The 17,202-nt window shown below is 50.9% G+C and overlaps 2 protein-coding genes across 4 annotated transcripts in view; one reads left to right on the top strand and one right to left on the bottom strand.

The window, feature by feature from the left end:
- Window positions 1-10,424, bottom strand: part of CLUAP1 (clusterin associated protein 1) — a 30,836-nt gene extending 20,412 nt beyond the window's left edge. The window contains exons 1-7 of one of the 3 annotated variants that reach the window (XM_037813527.1): window positions 10,121-10,189; window positions 9,451-9,523; window positions 8,172-8,283; window positions 7,170-7,254; window positions 6,082-6,261; window positions 3,774-3,869; window positions 1,694-1,777 (exon numbers count right to left, since the gene is read on the bottom strand). In XM_037813527.1, the coding sequence (XP_037669455.1) occupies window positions 1,694-1,777; window positions 3,774-3,869; window positions 6,082-6,261; window positions 7,170-7,254; window positions 8,172-8,272 (546 nt within the window). In that variant the 5' untranslated portion in view covers window positions 8,273-8,283; window positions 9,451-9,523; window positions 10,121-10,189. Of the gene's footprint in view, window positions 1-1,693; window positions 1,778-3,773; window positions 3,870-6,081; window positions 6,262-7,169; window positions 7,255-8,171; window positions 8,284-9,450; window positions 9,524-10,120 lie in introns of all 3 variants that reach the window. The other 2 variants (XM_037813526.1, XM_037813528.1) reach the window with 2 other exon arrangements.
- On the top strand, window positions 10,278-14,122 carry C21H16orf90 (chromosome 21 C16orf90 homolog). Its single transcript, XM_037813798.1, has 4 exons — window positions 10,278-10,388; window positions 10,638-10,710; window positions 13,098-13,451; window positions 13,727-14,122. The coding sequence occupies exons 1-4, from the start codon at window positions 10,278-10,280 to the stop codon at window positions 13,882-13,884; spliced, it is 696 nt and encodes a 231-aa protein (XP_037669726.1). The 3' UTR covers window positions 13,885-14,122.
- The last annotated feature ends 3,080 nt before the right edge of the window (window positions 14,123-17,202 follow it).

Raw genomic sequence — 17,202 nt, 5'->3', positions numbered from 1 at the left:
GCTCATTTATACACGGCCCCTCAATTCTGGTGTGATCAGGTAAAGATTATGCATCTTTGGCACGAACATCACAGAAATGACTGCCTCTTCTCAGGTAGTGCATGATTTTGATTTGTCCCATTACTGGTGACATTCACTTTGATCTCTTAATTAAAGTGGTGGCTGCCAGGCTTCACCATGTCAAGTGACTCTTTCAGTTTCAGTTTTGTGGGGAGCTGTTTTGAACCTATGTGAATAACCTGGTCCTCTCAAACTTTCAGTGTATCCACTGACTTATTTTTATCAGTGTGGACTCATGTTCCTATTTTATTCAATGGTCCATAAATCCATTAATTTCTTTATTTTGTCTCTGATTTGGCCAGGGGAAGCCCACTAGATCTGACTTCTGTGTCCTTTTGGACATAGCCCTTTCATTCTCTGAGGCCCAGGATGTTCCAGGCTCATCTTGTTCTTTCCCTGCCCCAGCTTTGGAATCAGCCACGTCTCCAAGAACCCTGGTTCCTTTCAGTGGAGAATAGCATTTAGAAGCCGAGATCTGGGTACTAAGTGTGTTCATTGTTATTGCTTTGCTCTGAGCTAAGGAATGTATGAGTGTGAATGTGTGTGTGCATGTGGGGAGATGTGTATTTATCTACATATAAACATTTCCCATCCATCCACACACACACGTTTACTGGTATTTACCCCTGTCCCTATCTATGTATCTGTTGAACATATTTGTAACTCCCTTCTCCAACAGTGAGAAACTCAGCTTCCATTATCCTTAATCTGCTTTCTGGTTTCATCAATGTCCCTGCGTGTAACAGGTCTCCCATCTCTGCCACTACTTCCTTCTCACCCCGCTGAGGCTCTGACTCGTGCTGGGCCACCCACGGAGCATTACTGTTTCATGACGAGGGTGTTATAAAAACCTATCATTCTTAGAACTTTGAACAACTCACAGCAAATTCTTGTTTGTATAAGGCTCCCCTCCCTATGTTCACTAACTCCTGTGGATCACCAATAATTCAGCAATGACTGAATACCTACTACGTGCCAGAGACTAGGTTTTATATGCAAGGTGATGATTAATGCCCGTAAGAATCCTCGGTGGTTGGCACTGCCATTCTCCCCGTTTTACAGGGGAGAATGAGGAAAGTTTCTGAGGAAAGTTTCTGAGGAAAGTGAGGCACAGAGAGGTTAAGCAACTTGCCTAAGATCACACAGTGGGATTCAAACCCAAGTAGTCAGAGTTGTGTCTTCCTCACTATCTGCTTTCCAAATGAATGCTTTAGATGAGATGAGCAAGTAATAACTGATTGTGGGTGAGTAGTAAATAATTCTATTTATTACACCATCATTTAGATTTAACAAAAACTGGAAGCCAAATGCCCAGCCATGAGAAACTGATTCAATAAATAATGAAGAGTCCATAAAGTAGAAAATAATGACTAAAATTACTGAATAATTTTTTAATTATTATAACTGAAGAATTTTTAATAACTTGAGAAACTGTTCATATTTATAATGAGGGAAAAACACTTGTAGTAATTAATCTAGGTATTCTAGAATGTCCTAAATTTTTCATTTCCCCATTAACATATAGCCCCCCTTCTTTGTTACTAGGTGTAGCTTATTCTGTCTAGACCAGACAGGAAAAAAATATTTTTGAGTCCCAGGCACATGATATTGAATAAAAGCAAAGTAATCTTACCAAAATATCTTTTATCGCAATTCTCATCACTTTTTCAGTCTCATTTATTTCCAGAGGTCTGGCAATTGCTTCTGTTCTCAGTTCCTATAGAAAACAATAAATCTTTTAGGAATATTTCCAAAAAAGGAATTCTCAAAACCAGTATTCCCAGACCTGGATACGGTTTATGGACTGGTTTCCAAGAGTTTTACTCCAAAGTGAATTTCTGACAGAAAACCACGTCTGCTCTCGCCTCCTGCAAACGTCTTCCATAACCGTATCACCTGCCTGACCCCTCCTTTTCAGCCAGAGGACCCACACGCACCTGAAACCATATGTAAAACTGAAACTATCATCTGTTGTCATTTCTCCTAACTTTGCTTCTTTATCTGCATTCTACTCAGGCGATGCCCAAACTGAGCACAGTTCAACTTGCTGCCTGAAGCCCTGCCAGCCTCCACCTCTTTCTCGTGAATCAGCCCCTCTGAGCTGCCTGTCACTGACAACTTCAGCAGACGAGAACCGTCGCTGCGGCCCCACACCTAGTGTTAGCTGCTAACCAACCCAGGCACTTTTGCCCATCATATCAGTTTGGGAAACATCTGAGATACGACTGTAATGTGGGTGCAGTTAGGAAGTTCTCAGGGCACTTTATCGAGCTCCACCTTGTGCTCCCTTCCCTACTGGTGCTAAACCAGCTGAGAGCAGCGAGTGCTCGACGGCCTGGAGCTCAGTCCTCGCCTGTGATTGGCGTTGGTCTTCAATGACCGTTTGTTGACTATATGAACAAGTATCGGTTGGGGGATCTTCCCCAGACTGTGACTGTATGCAGAATCTGAGAACTACTATATTCAGGGTCCCCTGGCTTCCTAGAGAACCACTGATTATTTCATTCTTTCATTTCGGGACGGTCCCCAATGGAATCCCATGAAGTCTCACGATGATGCCAGAGCCACAGTGGCCAGTCAGCAAGGAAGCCGCTGGGATGCATGGGCCCTGCTGCACAATAAACACGGAAAACACAGAAGCCTGGAGGGGCCTCACCAGCCATCCACATCAGACATCAGTGGCAGCTTTGTTCTGACCACCAAACTTCACCAGGGGGTCACCACCAGGTCAAAATATCGACAGCAGGGAGGGTGACCCAGCTTACCTGGTAGCAGCAACACCAGACACAGGGAAGGAGGTGCGAGTTAAGGTGCAGTAGGGGACTGACGCCTGAGGGGGCTGCTGCACCCCTGGCTGTGACCTTTTATTCAACTGAAAAATGTTACATGTGAGTGTGTGTGCTTCAAATGCTGTAAGTCCGTACCTGAATGTGAACAAGCCTTCATTTCTTTTTAAACCATTAAAGTGATGCCTACCTAGCGTGCCCAGAGTTTCCGATTCAGTGGTATAGGGGACGACCTGGACACTGGGATTTTTAAAAGACCCCCCCACCAGGTGATTCTAATGATCACCTAAGAGTTTAGGACCCACTCTAAACACATACTTAGATGTAGTAGAAGGAGAGGACTCTTTGACTGGCATTGGCTGGAACAAGGATGGCAAATGAATTTTAATTGTAACTTCAATTTCAATTCATTGATACTGACTGCCTGGAGCAGGGGGTTCCCACACTTTGCTTTACATTAGAATCACCTGGGAGGCTTTTAAAACTTCTAGTGCCCAGGCCACATTCCGTAATGACTGGAGCAGAGTGGCAGTCAGGCACCAGTATTGTTTGAAAGATCCCCAGGAGATTTCAATGGGCAGCAGGGTTTGGGAGCCTTTAGCTTAGAACTGTGTACTGTTGAGAAGAATGCCCAGGCTGGGCTCACCAGGAAAAACCGTCAGGATCAATCAAGTCTGGCCTGGGTGCAGGAAGAAAAAGCTCAGCCATACACTGCATATTTGCCACTCCCGAACGAGATGCTGAAGGTATTTAAAAAACAAAAACGAGAGCCCACTAGAAGCAGTAAGAGCAGCTATATCCCTTTCCCATATTTTATCTCGTTTAATCAGGTAGTGCTTAACAAAATTAGGAGAATTGAAAAAGAAAACTTTGTAGAGAAAATGTGCTTAGCTAAGGAAGTAATGATTGCATCTGAACGCCACTCACCCTCAACTCCACCTCCTTGCCCAGCAAGTCATAGAGAGACGCCCCTTTGGAGGTGATTTCAGAGGCGAGCTGCCTGGCTGCTTTCAGATCTGCAATCTGGAAGAAAAACATCAAAAATAGAAACCTCAGCAACAGATTTTTAAACAGGCATTCAGAATTAAGAAATAATAGAATGACCACTCTGCTAGGACCCATTCCTCCCTTCAGCTGGGACACCTGACGACAGAACACTATTCACAAGACACACAACCACACCTTGCAGTTTCACCCCTAGGACCACAGCGAGGGAGACGGTGGCCTAAGCACAAACCAGACCAGCCCCAGGGCACCTGGTCTCCAAAGCGCCAAACATCAAGTGCAGTTTAATTTGACACCAGGCGGTGTAGGAGGGTAAAGACGGACATGCCCCGATGTGGACTTGGTCACTACAAGGTCCTCTGACACAGCAGGACACAGAGGAAGGGGACCTTTAGGGACACCTCCCAGGGCAGCATCCTGGCGCCCTCTGTTCACCCTTCCTTGGCACTGCCCCCTCCTTCTCTGCCTTCGGACTTCACTGCACAGGCTGTCGTGAGACTCACACGGGTTTGCACAAAAAGCACTCACAAGTCGGGGCTTACTGCTAGGAGGAGGAGGAGGAGGACTTAGCATCTAGCCTTTCACACAGGCTTCCTTCTTAGGATTTACACGTCACCTTCTCTTCCTTGAAGGTGCTAAGTTCTTCCAAGAAGCCCCAAAATACACATCTCTCTGCTCCACTCACTCTCCCTTGCTCCTAAACACTAATTTCCAACTGCTTTCCTTTCTTTTCTTTTCAAATCACAGCAACAACACCCTTTGCACTCAGAGCTGATGCCTTTCTTCCCATTCCCCTAGCCCTCCAGGATCCAGCTCCCCTGGGCTCCACTCCTCTTCCTCAGCCCTCCAGGATCCGGCTGCTTTTCCTACTGTACTGGCAGCTTTCCCCTCCTCAACCCTGGAATGGACCAGAGTCCCTCCCTGGGGCCCTCTTCTTCTCTACTCACCTCCCCCTAATCTCATGGCTTTCACACCATCCATGGCTGGCGGCTCCCGGCCTGGAGCTCTCCCGAGTCCAGACTCACACACACAACTGCCTACCCAGCCGCTCCACTAGCACGTCCAGTTGGTACTGCAAATTTTACAAAAACTAAACTCTAATCTTTCCTGCCAAACTCTTCCTCCCAAACTCTTCTCCGTTTCTGAAACTGGTAACTTCATCCTTCCAGGTACTCAGGCCAAAAACTTTAGAGCTGCGATGTCCAATACAGTAGCCACAAGCCACCAGGAGCTATTTTAAATTTTAAATTAATTAAAGTTAAATAAAATTTAAAACTCAATCCTTCAGTCACACTAGACTTATGTGGCTGGTGGCTACCATACCATATAGCACAGAGTGAGAACACATCCACCATCACAGAAAGTTCCACGGGACAGTGCTGCTTTAGAACCGCCTTTGTGCCCTCTCTTTTTCTCATAACACAATCCAATCCCGTAAGATCTTCAAAACATATTCCAAACTCCAGCCCTCTCTCCACCTCTCCCACCGTCACTCTGGTCAAAGTCACCATCATCTTGTCTTTGACCTGGTGCCCCTGCTTCCTCCCCTGCCTACTTCAGCAGCCAGAGGGAGTGAGCCTTTTAGTATGAAATACAAGGCAGTTTTCCATCTCAGAGTAAAACCAAAGTCTTCACAGCGGCTCACGAGGCACGCCAGGGTCTGCCACTGCCTCCCCGCCCTGAGCCCACCTCCCTGCCCTCCCTGCTTTTCCTAAGCACACACAGCTCCCACTCACAATGGTGCCCGTCCCCCTTCACTGCAAGGCCAGCGCCTTCCCACCCTCCAAGCTCTGCTCAACACGTCATGTCATCCCTGAGGGCCTCCCGATCACCCTACCGAAAATATCTCACCCAGCCCTCTCTGCCCCTTTCTCTGCTTGATTATTCTCCGTATCATTCACCACCTCAGACCCACCACACCTTTTACTTCTCTGTTTACCATCTGACTCCCCCAGCTAAGCAACAGAACATGGACTTCCTTTTTGTTCATGCCTGCATCCCAGCGCTTGGAACAGAGCCTGGCAAACAGCAGGCTATCCCTGAATAGTCAAATTAATTTATTGTGACTTCTGATTTTACCCAAACGCTGATGAGCACAAAACTGGCACATTTCCCTCAGTCAAGAAGTAAGGAAGAAGTGGTACTGTGTCAGACACATTCCAGTGCAGAAACATTTCCATTCCAAAATTAACAGTCCATTCTCTCTCTACAAGACGTTTGTCTTCCATACCTTTGAGCCAAGATCAAACTTGAACTTGCTGATATCTTCCTCTCCTATCTTAGAGCCCTCCATCCCTTTGGTCTTCATAGCATTATAAAGGACCGATGTGATCTTCAATAGTTCTTTAACGGCATACCCATCTGCTTGATAAAGCTTCTTAGTATTGAGTTTTATATGTGCTTTGGTTGCCTATTTTCAGAACCCCCCAACAAAAAGAAAAGTTTAAGGCCTTTTCCACGTAACATCTAGACCAGATCCCATGTAGGCAATTTGAAAATATCTTTGCCAACAACTGAGATATAATCTGATCGTATTAGAGTCGAACATTCCAAGTGCCTCATACACTCCAAGTGGGAGTATAAATCCATACAGCCTTGATGGAGAGTGATTTGGTAATCCCTACCAAATTTACAAACACAGTGTATTCTGATCCAGCAATTCCAATCCTAAGAATGTACCCTAGGGATATCCTCACACACACACAAAATAGTATGTGCAGGTTACTCATTATAGCCTTGCCTCAAAGAGCAAAAGTTAGAAACAACGTGAATGCTTTTCAATTGAAATTAAATAAATTTTGGTACATCCCTGCGAGCAATACTGCTCAGACATAAGAGAGAATGAGGCAATTCACTATGTGTTGATTTGGAAAATTCTCCAAGATAGTCTGTTAAGTGAAAAAAGCAAAATGTAAACAGTGGTATGTAGTATGCTATTTGTGTAAAAGGAAGGAAAAATAAGAATATATGTTCTCATGTATTCATATGCATACAAAACTCTGAAAAAAATTAACAGCAGCATTTGCTGGGAATGAAACTGACCCAAAGGCAGGCAGGGTAGACAGACATGTTTCTTTATATCTTTTCAAGCTTTTAAAACTTTAAACCATGAAATATATTATCTATCAACTATAAATAAACTAATAACATTCTTAAATAATTAAAAAAAAAAAACCTTTGCCAGTGCAATGGCTCCACAGAAACCTGGTAAAGAAATGGGTCTAGAAAGTAAACCCAATTTGAAAGCAGCCCTAACTAGGACTCATCCCTTCCTTATTTACTTTATTTTACAACTCCACAAAATAACCAGGAACTAACCATGAACTGGGCGATTGCCTTAATAAAGAAAACTCGGTCCTGTTCAGTCTCAACGTCAGAAGGGATGTCAGTCTGAGGTTCATACCTATCAGAGAGAGAGGACAAAAGCTCATCAAGTACAAAGTCCACTAAGGAGACAGTGAAGGACAGCAGATCTGTAACGCGGGGCTCTCCAAGTCCCCAGCTAAGGTAGCTAAGGCTAAGGAAGTCTTCAACAGCAACACAAAATACTTGCCAACCATCCATCCAAGGAAGCAAATCCCCATCTAAGAACAGGGTCGGCTGATTTCAAAGCCAATCTGCGACTCAGCTTACAAAGTTCAATCTACTGCAGACTTCAAAGTTTCATCAAAATAATCAGAACTGTTACTCTGGCTGAGAGCTCTTGACCCAGAGATAAACTCCAGGGCTTATTTAGTTAACTCTGAGAAGCAATAAAGCTGTTGAAGTTACTTTCTTCGATGGTCCACCAGGGGTCAGCAAATTGCTGCCCTTGGCCTGTTTTTACACAGTCTGCAGGCCAGAAATGCTGTTTACATTTTTAAAGGGTTGTACAAAAACAAAATCAAAAAAGCAAAAAAGATGTGTGACAGAAACCCTATGTAGCCCGCAATGCGTAAAATATTTCCCAGAAAAGGTTTGCTGACCCTGAAATCATGTGAGATTTTTCGCACAAACAAAAGCCGAAGTTACTTCCAATCCCACACTCTCACTAGAGCGTGCAGGAGGCCCCTCCACTCTCAGGCAGGGGATGAGCAGGAGCCTGGAGGAGCACCCAGGGGCTGCTTCCCAACGAGCAGCTTCTCCTTTCGCACTGCTAATAAAGTCCGCTCTCCACAGCCTTCTTTAAACTCGGCTGATTTTTACCATGCTACAATGGACTCTGCAAGCGCAGATGTCATTGAACTCTTTCTTTTGCTTCACAACAGCATCCTGTTTCTTGGTGGCCAATGAACAAAATTTAGTCTTCACTCTTAGACCTTAATAAAGCCCAGTTCTAACCTTTTCACAAGCCAGAGGAGAACTTCAGATACGAGTCCAAAATTTGGTGTGCGGAAATTTTCCATAGAAATATGTCGAGGGTATCCTAAGGCTCTCATCATCTCTGTAAAATCTGTCCAAGGTAAAATACAATTCTGTCAGTTCCTCAACGAACAGCAACTACTTTTTAATTTACAAATTTTTCTTTGCTTTCCCTTCTTATTCCCTTCTTATTGGCAGTTTTAAGGACTATCAACTCTCTGAGAAGGAAAAAAAAAGGAGATAAAATTTAAAATACCTTATCTATTCCGTGCAAAACGTTTGTTTAAGTTCAATAGGAGCAGAAGTAGAAGTTGCACATTAAAATGGGGTTTAGGGATTGGCTGTGAATTTATTTCTTTATCTCCCTTTGGCATCTCATTTCTCTGTGATATGTTTCTTTTTACCAATCCAAGTTAAGAAATACCTGGTTTTATAAAATATCCTGAAGAAAAATTATTTTAAAATGTTAACATTCTGTGGGGGGAAGAGAATAGCAGGGTGAAGAGCTGATGTTTGAGTTGTCTTTTTTTTTTTAATGAAGACATAGGACCTTATTCACACACATTGTGAAGATTAGTTTCCTTATATTCAGAGAACTCTTAAACAAAGAGAATGGTTGAACCATAGAGAAACATTTAATTTATTATAAAACAGATGAAGAAATATTAATACTAATACTTGTTGATGGACTGGGCTCACTAAGCTCTATCACATCAGGAAAAGCTACACTGCACTCAAGAAAGCAGGCCTTCGAGATAAACATAAAAACATGCACCAAGATTCAGTGTGCTTCCTGGCTATGTAACGTCTCTCCTCACCCTTCTTGATAGGGGATGTTCAAAATGTCCCGACAACATTCACACATAACCTCTGCGAATGGAAGAGAAGGTAAGTAGCAGAGGAAAGAGTAAAGGCCCGAAGGGACCCGTTTTTGGAAATGTGAATCAAGTCTTTGGGTATGGAGAAGACCTGGGACCTAAAACAAGTTACTTCACCTCTCTGTGCTTCCCAGAATTTCTTCCAGGAATTACACTATCCACCTCATCCTGAACAGGTGTCCCCTAGGTAGTAGTAACTAAAACTCTTATCCCCATACCTCCACCTCCCCACCCTCCTAGCAGTGCTATTCCATTCCTTTCTTCCTTCCCCTTCCCCCTTCCCCCTTGACCCAGACCCCTTCTCGTCACCAGCCCCTTCAGAAAGGACGCAGGAGTTGGTGTCAGGTGACCTGAATTCAAATCCTAGCGCGACCTCTTACCACCAGCCACTTGACCAAGTCACGCGACCTCTCCGTGCCCGTTTCCCCATCTCTCAATACGGGAGACACAGAGCTGTTGAGAGGATTAAACTAAATGATTCACATAGGCAGAAGAGCATCTAACAGATCGTAAAAGCTGAAAATTTGTTCACTGCAGTTATTAGTGTTACCCAGCCCCCTCCTCGGTTTTACTGCTGTCCGTTTCTTTGAAATCTAAATTAACCCAGCTCAAATACGGACTGCGCGCTTTCCGATAGGTGACTACATAAAAAATTTAAAAATCAGCGCCTCAGCCGTCCTAGCCACATTCCAAGTGTTCAGTAGCCACATGTGGCCAGTAGCAAACACACTGCTTCCACATCGGAGAAAGTTCTACCGGACAGGGCTAGTGCGCTCAGCCGGGGTTGCTGCGGGGGCTAGGCACAGTCCCTGAGGTGCGGAGGCCCGGGACGGAGCTGCGGGCTGCGCCGGGACCAGGCCGGGGGTACCACCCGACGCCCCAGACCCAAGGGGGTCCCAGCAGAGCGAGGACCGAGCCGGAGGGACCAGGCGTCGCAGGTCCGAGGGGCTCCCGACAGCGCGGGACCCGAATCGGGCCAAAGACAAGGGACTCGGCAGGCCGGGCCGAAGCCCCGCAGGGCAGTTGGGGCGGGGGGGTGGTCTGCCTTACTGCGGAGATCGCGGAAAGACATGGCGCTCTGATCGCCAGCAGCCCTGGGTCGCCGCCGCGGCTCGTTTCCCGCAGACCACAGGCAGGCCGCTCGTCGGTCTCTATAGCAACCACCCGAGCCCTGGACGGCGCGCGGTCGGGACCAAACAAGACGCGCATGCCAAACAGCCGGGTAACGCGCGCGTGCGCAGAAGGGACGACCAGCAGGTGGCGCTCACGGGCGCTGTGGGCAGCCGGCGTGGGCCCCCGATGTTGCGAGGGACTGCGAGTACCGGCTTCCCTCTCGCGGGCATTTGGCATGGACACGTTCTGAGCCCCTACTATATGCCTGGTACGGTACTAGGCGCTTTCATGCACCCGGGTCCTTTCTTCCTGTGTCCCACCCACAACACCCTTCCTCTCCCGCAAGTGTAGAATGGCGGGTCCCGCGGCCCGCAAGAGCAAGGTCGGCGTAAAGAGAGCGCAGAATCGGCGGACAGCCGGGTGGTAAAGAGGGACCAGCCGGCATCTTGCGCAGGCGCAACTCGGACTTCACGACAAGACGGAAATCAGCCCTGGACCCGAGCGCACGACAGACGGCAGTTACAGTGGTAACCCAGGCCTCCCTCTTCCGGGATGTGGGACTAAAAACAAAAAAGTCTTAAAACACAAACAAACAAACCCTCAAAACCTTCCAGTCGCTTCCCGTTGTAGTTGGAATGAGACTCAGATCCCTTAGCCAGGTCTGCTCTCCAACCTCTCTGATCGTTTTCCCCCTTCCTTTTCTCCATCCATCCAGACAGCTTTCCACTAAAATCGCCAGCTTGTTTCTGCCTTGCGGTCTTTGCACTTGCAATCTCTTCTAGAGCTGGGGCAAACTGGGGTGCCAAAGCGCCCAGCACTGGCCTTTAAGTGAAGCAGTCAGCTGTGTGACCTTGGGCAAGTTACTGAACTTCTCAGTGTCTTAGATTCTTCAGGTTGTAATTTGTTTTGCTGGTAGCATATCCATTGTACAAACGACACAATTTAACCATCACCTGTTGATGGACATGTCCAGGTTGGGGCTATTACAAATAAAGCTGCTATGAATATTCAGGTAGAAGTCTTTGTATGGATATATGCTTTCTTTTCTCTTAAATAAATACCTAGAAAAAAAGTCTGAATCATATGATAGGTGAATGTTTTCTTTTAATAAACTGTCACGTGATTGTACTATTTTACATTTCCACTAGCACTCTATGAGTTCCAGTTCTTCTATATCCTGTCAACACTTAGTATGATCAAGTCTTTAATTTTAGCCATTCTGGTAGGTCTGTAGTGGTATCTCATTGTAGTTGTTGTTTGCATTTCCCTAATGACCAACTATGAATATCTTTTCATGTTCTTCTTTGTCATCTTGTGAGAATGAGATTAAGTTTAGCTTTCACACAGGACAGATGTGCCTAGCAGGGTGGGGCAGTTAAGGAGTTGGTAGAAGGTTAAAAAGACAAACTGTAATCCATAGTCAGTCCCCCTGCTTATCCGCCCACTATCCACTATCCTTGCAGGGTGGAGCCTCAGAATAGAGGTTCTCAAAATAGCCTGATAACTTGTTACCAAACTAGCCCAGACTGGCTCTAAAGAGGCCTGGGCATACCCATTATAGTCAGGGGTGGAGATTTGTTCCAATGGTTCCTAATGTTGCAAATTTGTGCCAAAAGGTATTTCAAATGTTTCCAGTTTGGGCAGTCTAGTTAGGCTTGTCGAATAGAATGTAACCTCTGGAGTATCCAGCCAATGGAGAAACAGGGAAGGGACTAGCGGTTAGGTTTAGGGAATGAATACTGCTAAATCTATTGTTCTGCGTGCCAACCCCCACATTTTGGTTGGGCGCCCATTTTTGCAAGATCGTGAATAAATTCTTTTCTTCTCCACAATCAGGTGAGCATTTATTCCTTTTGGGAATAGTGCTTGTTTCTCACAATCTGCATGTTTTCTTTGATGAAGTGTCTGTTCAAATCTTTCGCCTTTTTTTTTGGTGCTTTGTTTTCTTATTGAGTTTTAGACCTCTTTATGTATTCTGGATACTAGTCCTTTATATGATATATGCTCTGCAGATATTTTCTCCGATTCTTTGGCTTGCTTTTTCAGTCTCCTTTTGAAGAGCAGATGTTTTTTATTTTGTCAAAGTCCAATTTATCAATTTTTTCTTTTATGAATTGTGCTTTTGGTATGAAATGTTTGTCTAACCCAAGGTCAAAAAGATTTTCTCCTGCATTTTCTTCTAGAAATTTTATAAGTTTAGGTTTTACATTTAGGTCTGTGGTTCGCTTCAAACTATTTTTTGTATATTGTGTGAGAAAGGGAGCTAAGTCTGTCCTAAGCCACAGGGACCATGGATTTCCCTTAGGGGTCCAGCTCCTTCCATTGCCCTCTCCCCACCCAGCCCCTGCCTGGGGCATCATCCTCTCCTGAACTTGGGGGTCCAGGAAGGCTGGGAGTCTTCCCTGTGACATCACAAGGGTTGGTTGCCATGGGAGCCCTGCAGAGCCACCCCCTAGACAGGGAGAGCAGGGCCCCACTGCACAGGAGGCCTGCCCCTCCTCCCACACCACACTGGCCCTCCATGGAAGCCTTGGTCTGTGCCTTCTCGGAGCTGCACATAAGAGAAGGTGCTGGGCCGTGGGGAGGGATGGCAGGAGGAGAGATTCCTCCTGTGCCAACCTGGCCCCAAAGCCCCTGGGGGGTGGGGTGAGGGACCACTCATCCAGGTTCTGTGGCCCTGGGCTGGTCACTTCCTTCTAGGCCCTCTGTGCAATTTCTAAACTGAGGCCAGAATGCTCTCCTAGGGCAGAGGGAGTCCTGAGAAGGACCCTGGCTGTAGGTTGGGAGAGGGAAGAGGGGCAGGGGCCCCTTTAACAGACAAGTAAACTGAGGCTTAGCAGGCCAGGGGTGGAGCCCATTGCATAAGCGGATCTTGGAAGTCTGCATCTGCCTTCTCCCCTTTCTCCTTCCACAGATGCAGTGAGCTGGGTGCGCGGACACCCCAGCCATCCAGAAACGCCCCCCAACATCTACGAGGGGGGGCTGGGGGCCCAGCAGCTGCAGTGCCCCAGCGCCCCAGGAAGCAAGCCCAAGAACTTCCGGCTGCGCCACCTCCGGGCCCTGGCCCTCTACCTGCCGGCCCACATGCAGCCCACCGGTCAGGCTGAGAGCCACTGGCTGGGCCGGCTCATGGCCGGGGGCTGCCTGCCTTGGCCCGGAGGCCTGGCCCGGGCCCTGGACCCGCCACGGGGGACTCTGGGCCCAGGGACCCACCACTGCCCGGCCCTTCTGGAAGCCCAGCTGCCCAGGGGCAGCCTGGGAAGTCCAGGTGAGCGCTGTTGAGGCAGGACTGGGGACAGCGAGGCAGACCCCGGGGAGGAGCTGGGACTGGCCTCCGGGGGAGGGGATCTAGGGAGGACCAGGGACACCCCACAGTGACATGAGCATGGACAACTCTGTCCCCCTCCTCGGGCCCCTCTCTTTAGGGAGGAAGACCCCGCCCCACCCCTTCTGCCTGGGGACGACAGGTTCTGGGGGCCGAGGGGGCACGGCTGGCAGCGCCCCCTTTGGCCCTCCCAGTGACTCTCCTGCCCCCTTTCTCAGCCTCCAGTTCCAGCCCGGACCCAGCCAGGCGAGCCCCCACCCAGCTCGGTCCCCTCAAGGGCTTGGGGCTCAGACCCAAGAGGTCCTGGGGGGCCTTGGAGGAGTCCACATGTCCCTTGGCCAAGAGAACCCGGGCTGGGGCCCTGGAGACGCCATAGGGAGCCAGAGGGCCAGGGCTGGGGCCCCCAGCTCCGGGACAGGAGGGGGAGCAGGTCCCCAGAGGACCAGCTAGGGCCCGGGGAGCCCCCGCAGCCACCTCGTCCAGGTGGGCTGCCCAGCACCTGGGAGAAGGCACAGGGCCAGGAGGAGGCCTGCGGGTGCAGGAGAAATGGAGCTGTGCCCTGGCAGCGGGCTCAGCCCCCGGCGCCCAGAGGCCCGGCTGAGCAGAGAATGGGGCTCCCGAGAGGCCAGGAGCCCGTAGGTCTCAGTGCCAATAAAAGCCAAAGCCTGCACCTCTGGTCCCTCTGTCTGTCCACCGTCAGGTCAATTCAGCCTTGCCTGGGCCAAGGGCTGGTGGGGCACCGAGGAGGGTGGGACTCTGCGAAGGCTTCCTGGAGGAGGTGCTTCCCAGCTTGGCTCTAAAGGATGGGCAGAGTCTCCAGAGGCCCAAACACAGGGCACCACGTTCCTGGCAGGGGGTGAACAGAGGTCCGAAGGAGGCAGGCCAACTTTGGGGATGACGCCTGGGGGGAGCGCACATTCCCCCTTTAGGCAGAAACGGCCTGGGGCTGCACTCATGCCTCACGGCGGCCTTGGCTGAGGGCGCTGCTCAGTGGGGACCCCTGCACCCCGGGCTGCACTGGCACAGCCCTCTGCCTCCCCTGTGGGGCCAAACCCCAGGCCCCCAGGCTGGGCTGAACCATGGAACTGGGGGGCCTGGCTGTTCTCCGTCGCGGGGGCCGTCATGTGCACTACACAGCCCAGAGCAGGGTCCCTGGCTTCCGTCCTCCAGATGCCAGGACCACCACCCCTCCCCTCACGACAACCACAGACGTCTCCAGACACCACCAAATGCCCCGGGGTGGGGGGCCCGGTTGCCCTGGTGGGAACTGCAGCTCTGTACCCTGGGTCTCACCCTGAAGGGGATCTAGGCCACAGAGCCCTCGACTCGGGCCGACTTCCTGCCGGGAGCCCGGTCAGGCTAGCGCTGAGTGCCGCCCCTAACTTGGCTTCCTGCAGGCCACAGGTGACGGGGTCAAGGACGCCTCTGGACATGAGGGTGACTGGGTTCCAGAGGAGGCAAATCCTCCCTGTACCCAGGTCCTGCCCGGGACACTCCCCAGGTCCCTGGGAGAGCAGACCCTGGGGGTTTCAGGCTGTTAGAAGCACAGGGGCCTGGGCAGTGGACGCTGGGGTGCAGCCCCCAGGAGAGCAGATGCTGGCACACCCACCAAAGCTGGCTGCACCCAGGCCAGCCTTGGGAGGGACACAGTGCCCAGTGGGTCCACTCCAAGAAGTCACGGGGGTGACAGGGCAGCTGCATTCCCCCACCCCGGAGACGGAGGCCAGAGTCACTCTCTAGACATATGCGAGAGACCAGCAGAGGGACGTAAGGGGGCTCCTGGCCCAGCCACCAGCTACAGGAGCCAGGCTGTGTGGGGGGCCTCAGCGGGGTTCTGAGCGGAAAGGGTCTGGGAGGCTGTGGGCGCCCACCCCCTGCCCTGGGATGCAGAGCAGGCAGTCCCGGGGTCCTGATCCAGGGGGGTTCAGCCTGGGGCTAACAGCCACTTTGGTGACCTCCAATGGACCACAGCCTCGCGTACTGACCCACGTGTCCCCTCCCCATGGATGGGGCCTGGCTCTGGCTCTTGCTGTTACAGTGGAATGTGAACCTCCTGGGCACATTCTGGGGTTGTTGGTGGCCACGTAAGGAGCCCGACTCTCCTGGGGCGACCATTCAATGGGACACCAACCCAGCCGCAGGAGGCCACGTGGGGAGAGCCGGGGCCACGTGGAGGGAGCTGGGGCCACAGGTGCAGCCCTTTGAGTTGGGGCGGCCTCAGAAGCGGCTCCCCCAGCACCTGTCCAGCTACCTACTGGATGTCGTGTGGTACAGACGAGCTGACCCTCTGACCCCTGTCCAAACTGCAGAATCGTGAGCAAATAAAGTGGTCATTACTTAACCCATTAAGCTTTGGGGCATTTACCCACCCACAGGTAACCGCAGCCCAGGCTCACGCCCCCTGGGATACACACGGCTCTAAATCTGCCTCTAGAGGCTTCCTCCCGAGGAGCTCTCTAGAACAAGCTGAACACCCCAAACAGGCTGAGAAGCGGACAAGCCACAGCTCTGGCATGCTGGGGCAGGAAGATGGGCCCCCAAATTAGCAGACACCCATAAAATGCCCACCAACCTCCACTGGGGGTACACCTGTCACCCCCTCACCCCCTGAACTGCCGGTGGGTTCGGACGAGGCCGTCCTACAAGCCCCTGCCACAGATCCTCGCGTGGCTGCGGCAGTCAGGGCTCTGCAGAGAGACACCTGTAAGATGAACATGGATGTAAAAATCCCGGGATTTATTTTTGAGGAATTGGCTCCCGCTGGCAAGTCTGAAACGTGTAGGGCAGGCCGGCGGCGGCTGGAACCCAGCAGGAGACGCTGCTGCAGTCCCGAGGCAGAATTCCCGCTCGGGAAAGCCGGCTTGGCTCCCAGGCCCTGGGCTGACCGGCTGAGGCCCCCCACCTGCCGAGGGTGGTTTCCTTAAGGCCAGCTGGTGGGGGGTGTTAACCACAGCTCCAAATACCATCTGGCGACGACAGGAATGAGCCATCACGGGTGGTGACCAGCGCCCCAGAAGGGAGCCCCCCGGCTCTGCTGGCCCCAGCGGGAGCTCGCCCTCTCGCAGGCTGGTCTCCGTGGTAAACCCCGGAGCAGCCCGGGTGGCACCCATGTCTCCTGGAACTCTGCCCCCGTGAAACCCTGCAGCAGGCCCGCCCCGCGCTTCCTGTGCCCCCCGGAGCCTGCCCGCCGCACGGAAGCCAGGGAGGCTGCAGCAAGGCCCAGGCCCCAGGGCAACCCCACCTGGGCAGGTCGGAACTTCCCCAGAGAGGGAAGAGCCAGAACAGAGCAGGGCATACAGGCTTTGGGGGCACCCAGACTGGGGTAGGAATGCTGCCCCCCCCCACTCCCTGGGCCCCCTCACCTGCCTAATAGGAAGAACACACACAACTGCCCCCATGGGGGGCCGGAAGTTTCAGGAAGAAGGTGGCTGAGGCTCCTGGTCCTGGACAGGCCAGCTGGAGGCCAAGACACGCTGGCACCTGCCTCAGGCTCCCATGTTGGGGTGCACTGGCCCTGGGTCCCTCTCAGGCTCCCGTGTTGGGGTGTACCAGCCCCGGGTCCCTCTCATGCTCCCGTGTTGGGGTGCACCGGCCCAGGGTCCCCCTCAGGCTCCCATGTTGGGGTGCACTGGCCCAGGGTCCCCCTCAGGCTCCCGTGTTGGGGTGCACTGGCCCAGGGTCCCCCTCAGGCTCC

The sequence above is a fragment of the Choloepus didactylus genome, chromosome 21, assembly GCF_015220235.1.
Source record: "Choloepus didactylus isolate mChoDid1 chromosome 21, mChoDid1.pri, whole genome shotgun sequence".
NCBI classification, from domain to species: domain Eukaryota; kingdom Metazoa; phylum Chordata; class Mammalia; order Pilosa; family Megalonychidae; genus Choloepus; species Choloepus didactylus.
Note: the sequence above shows the minus strand (reverse complement) of the source record. Positions and strands in the feature narration are given on the sequence as shown.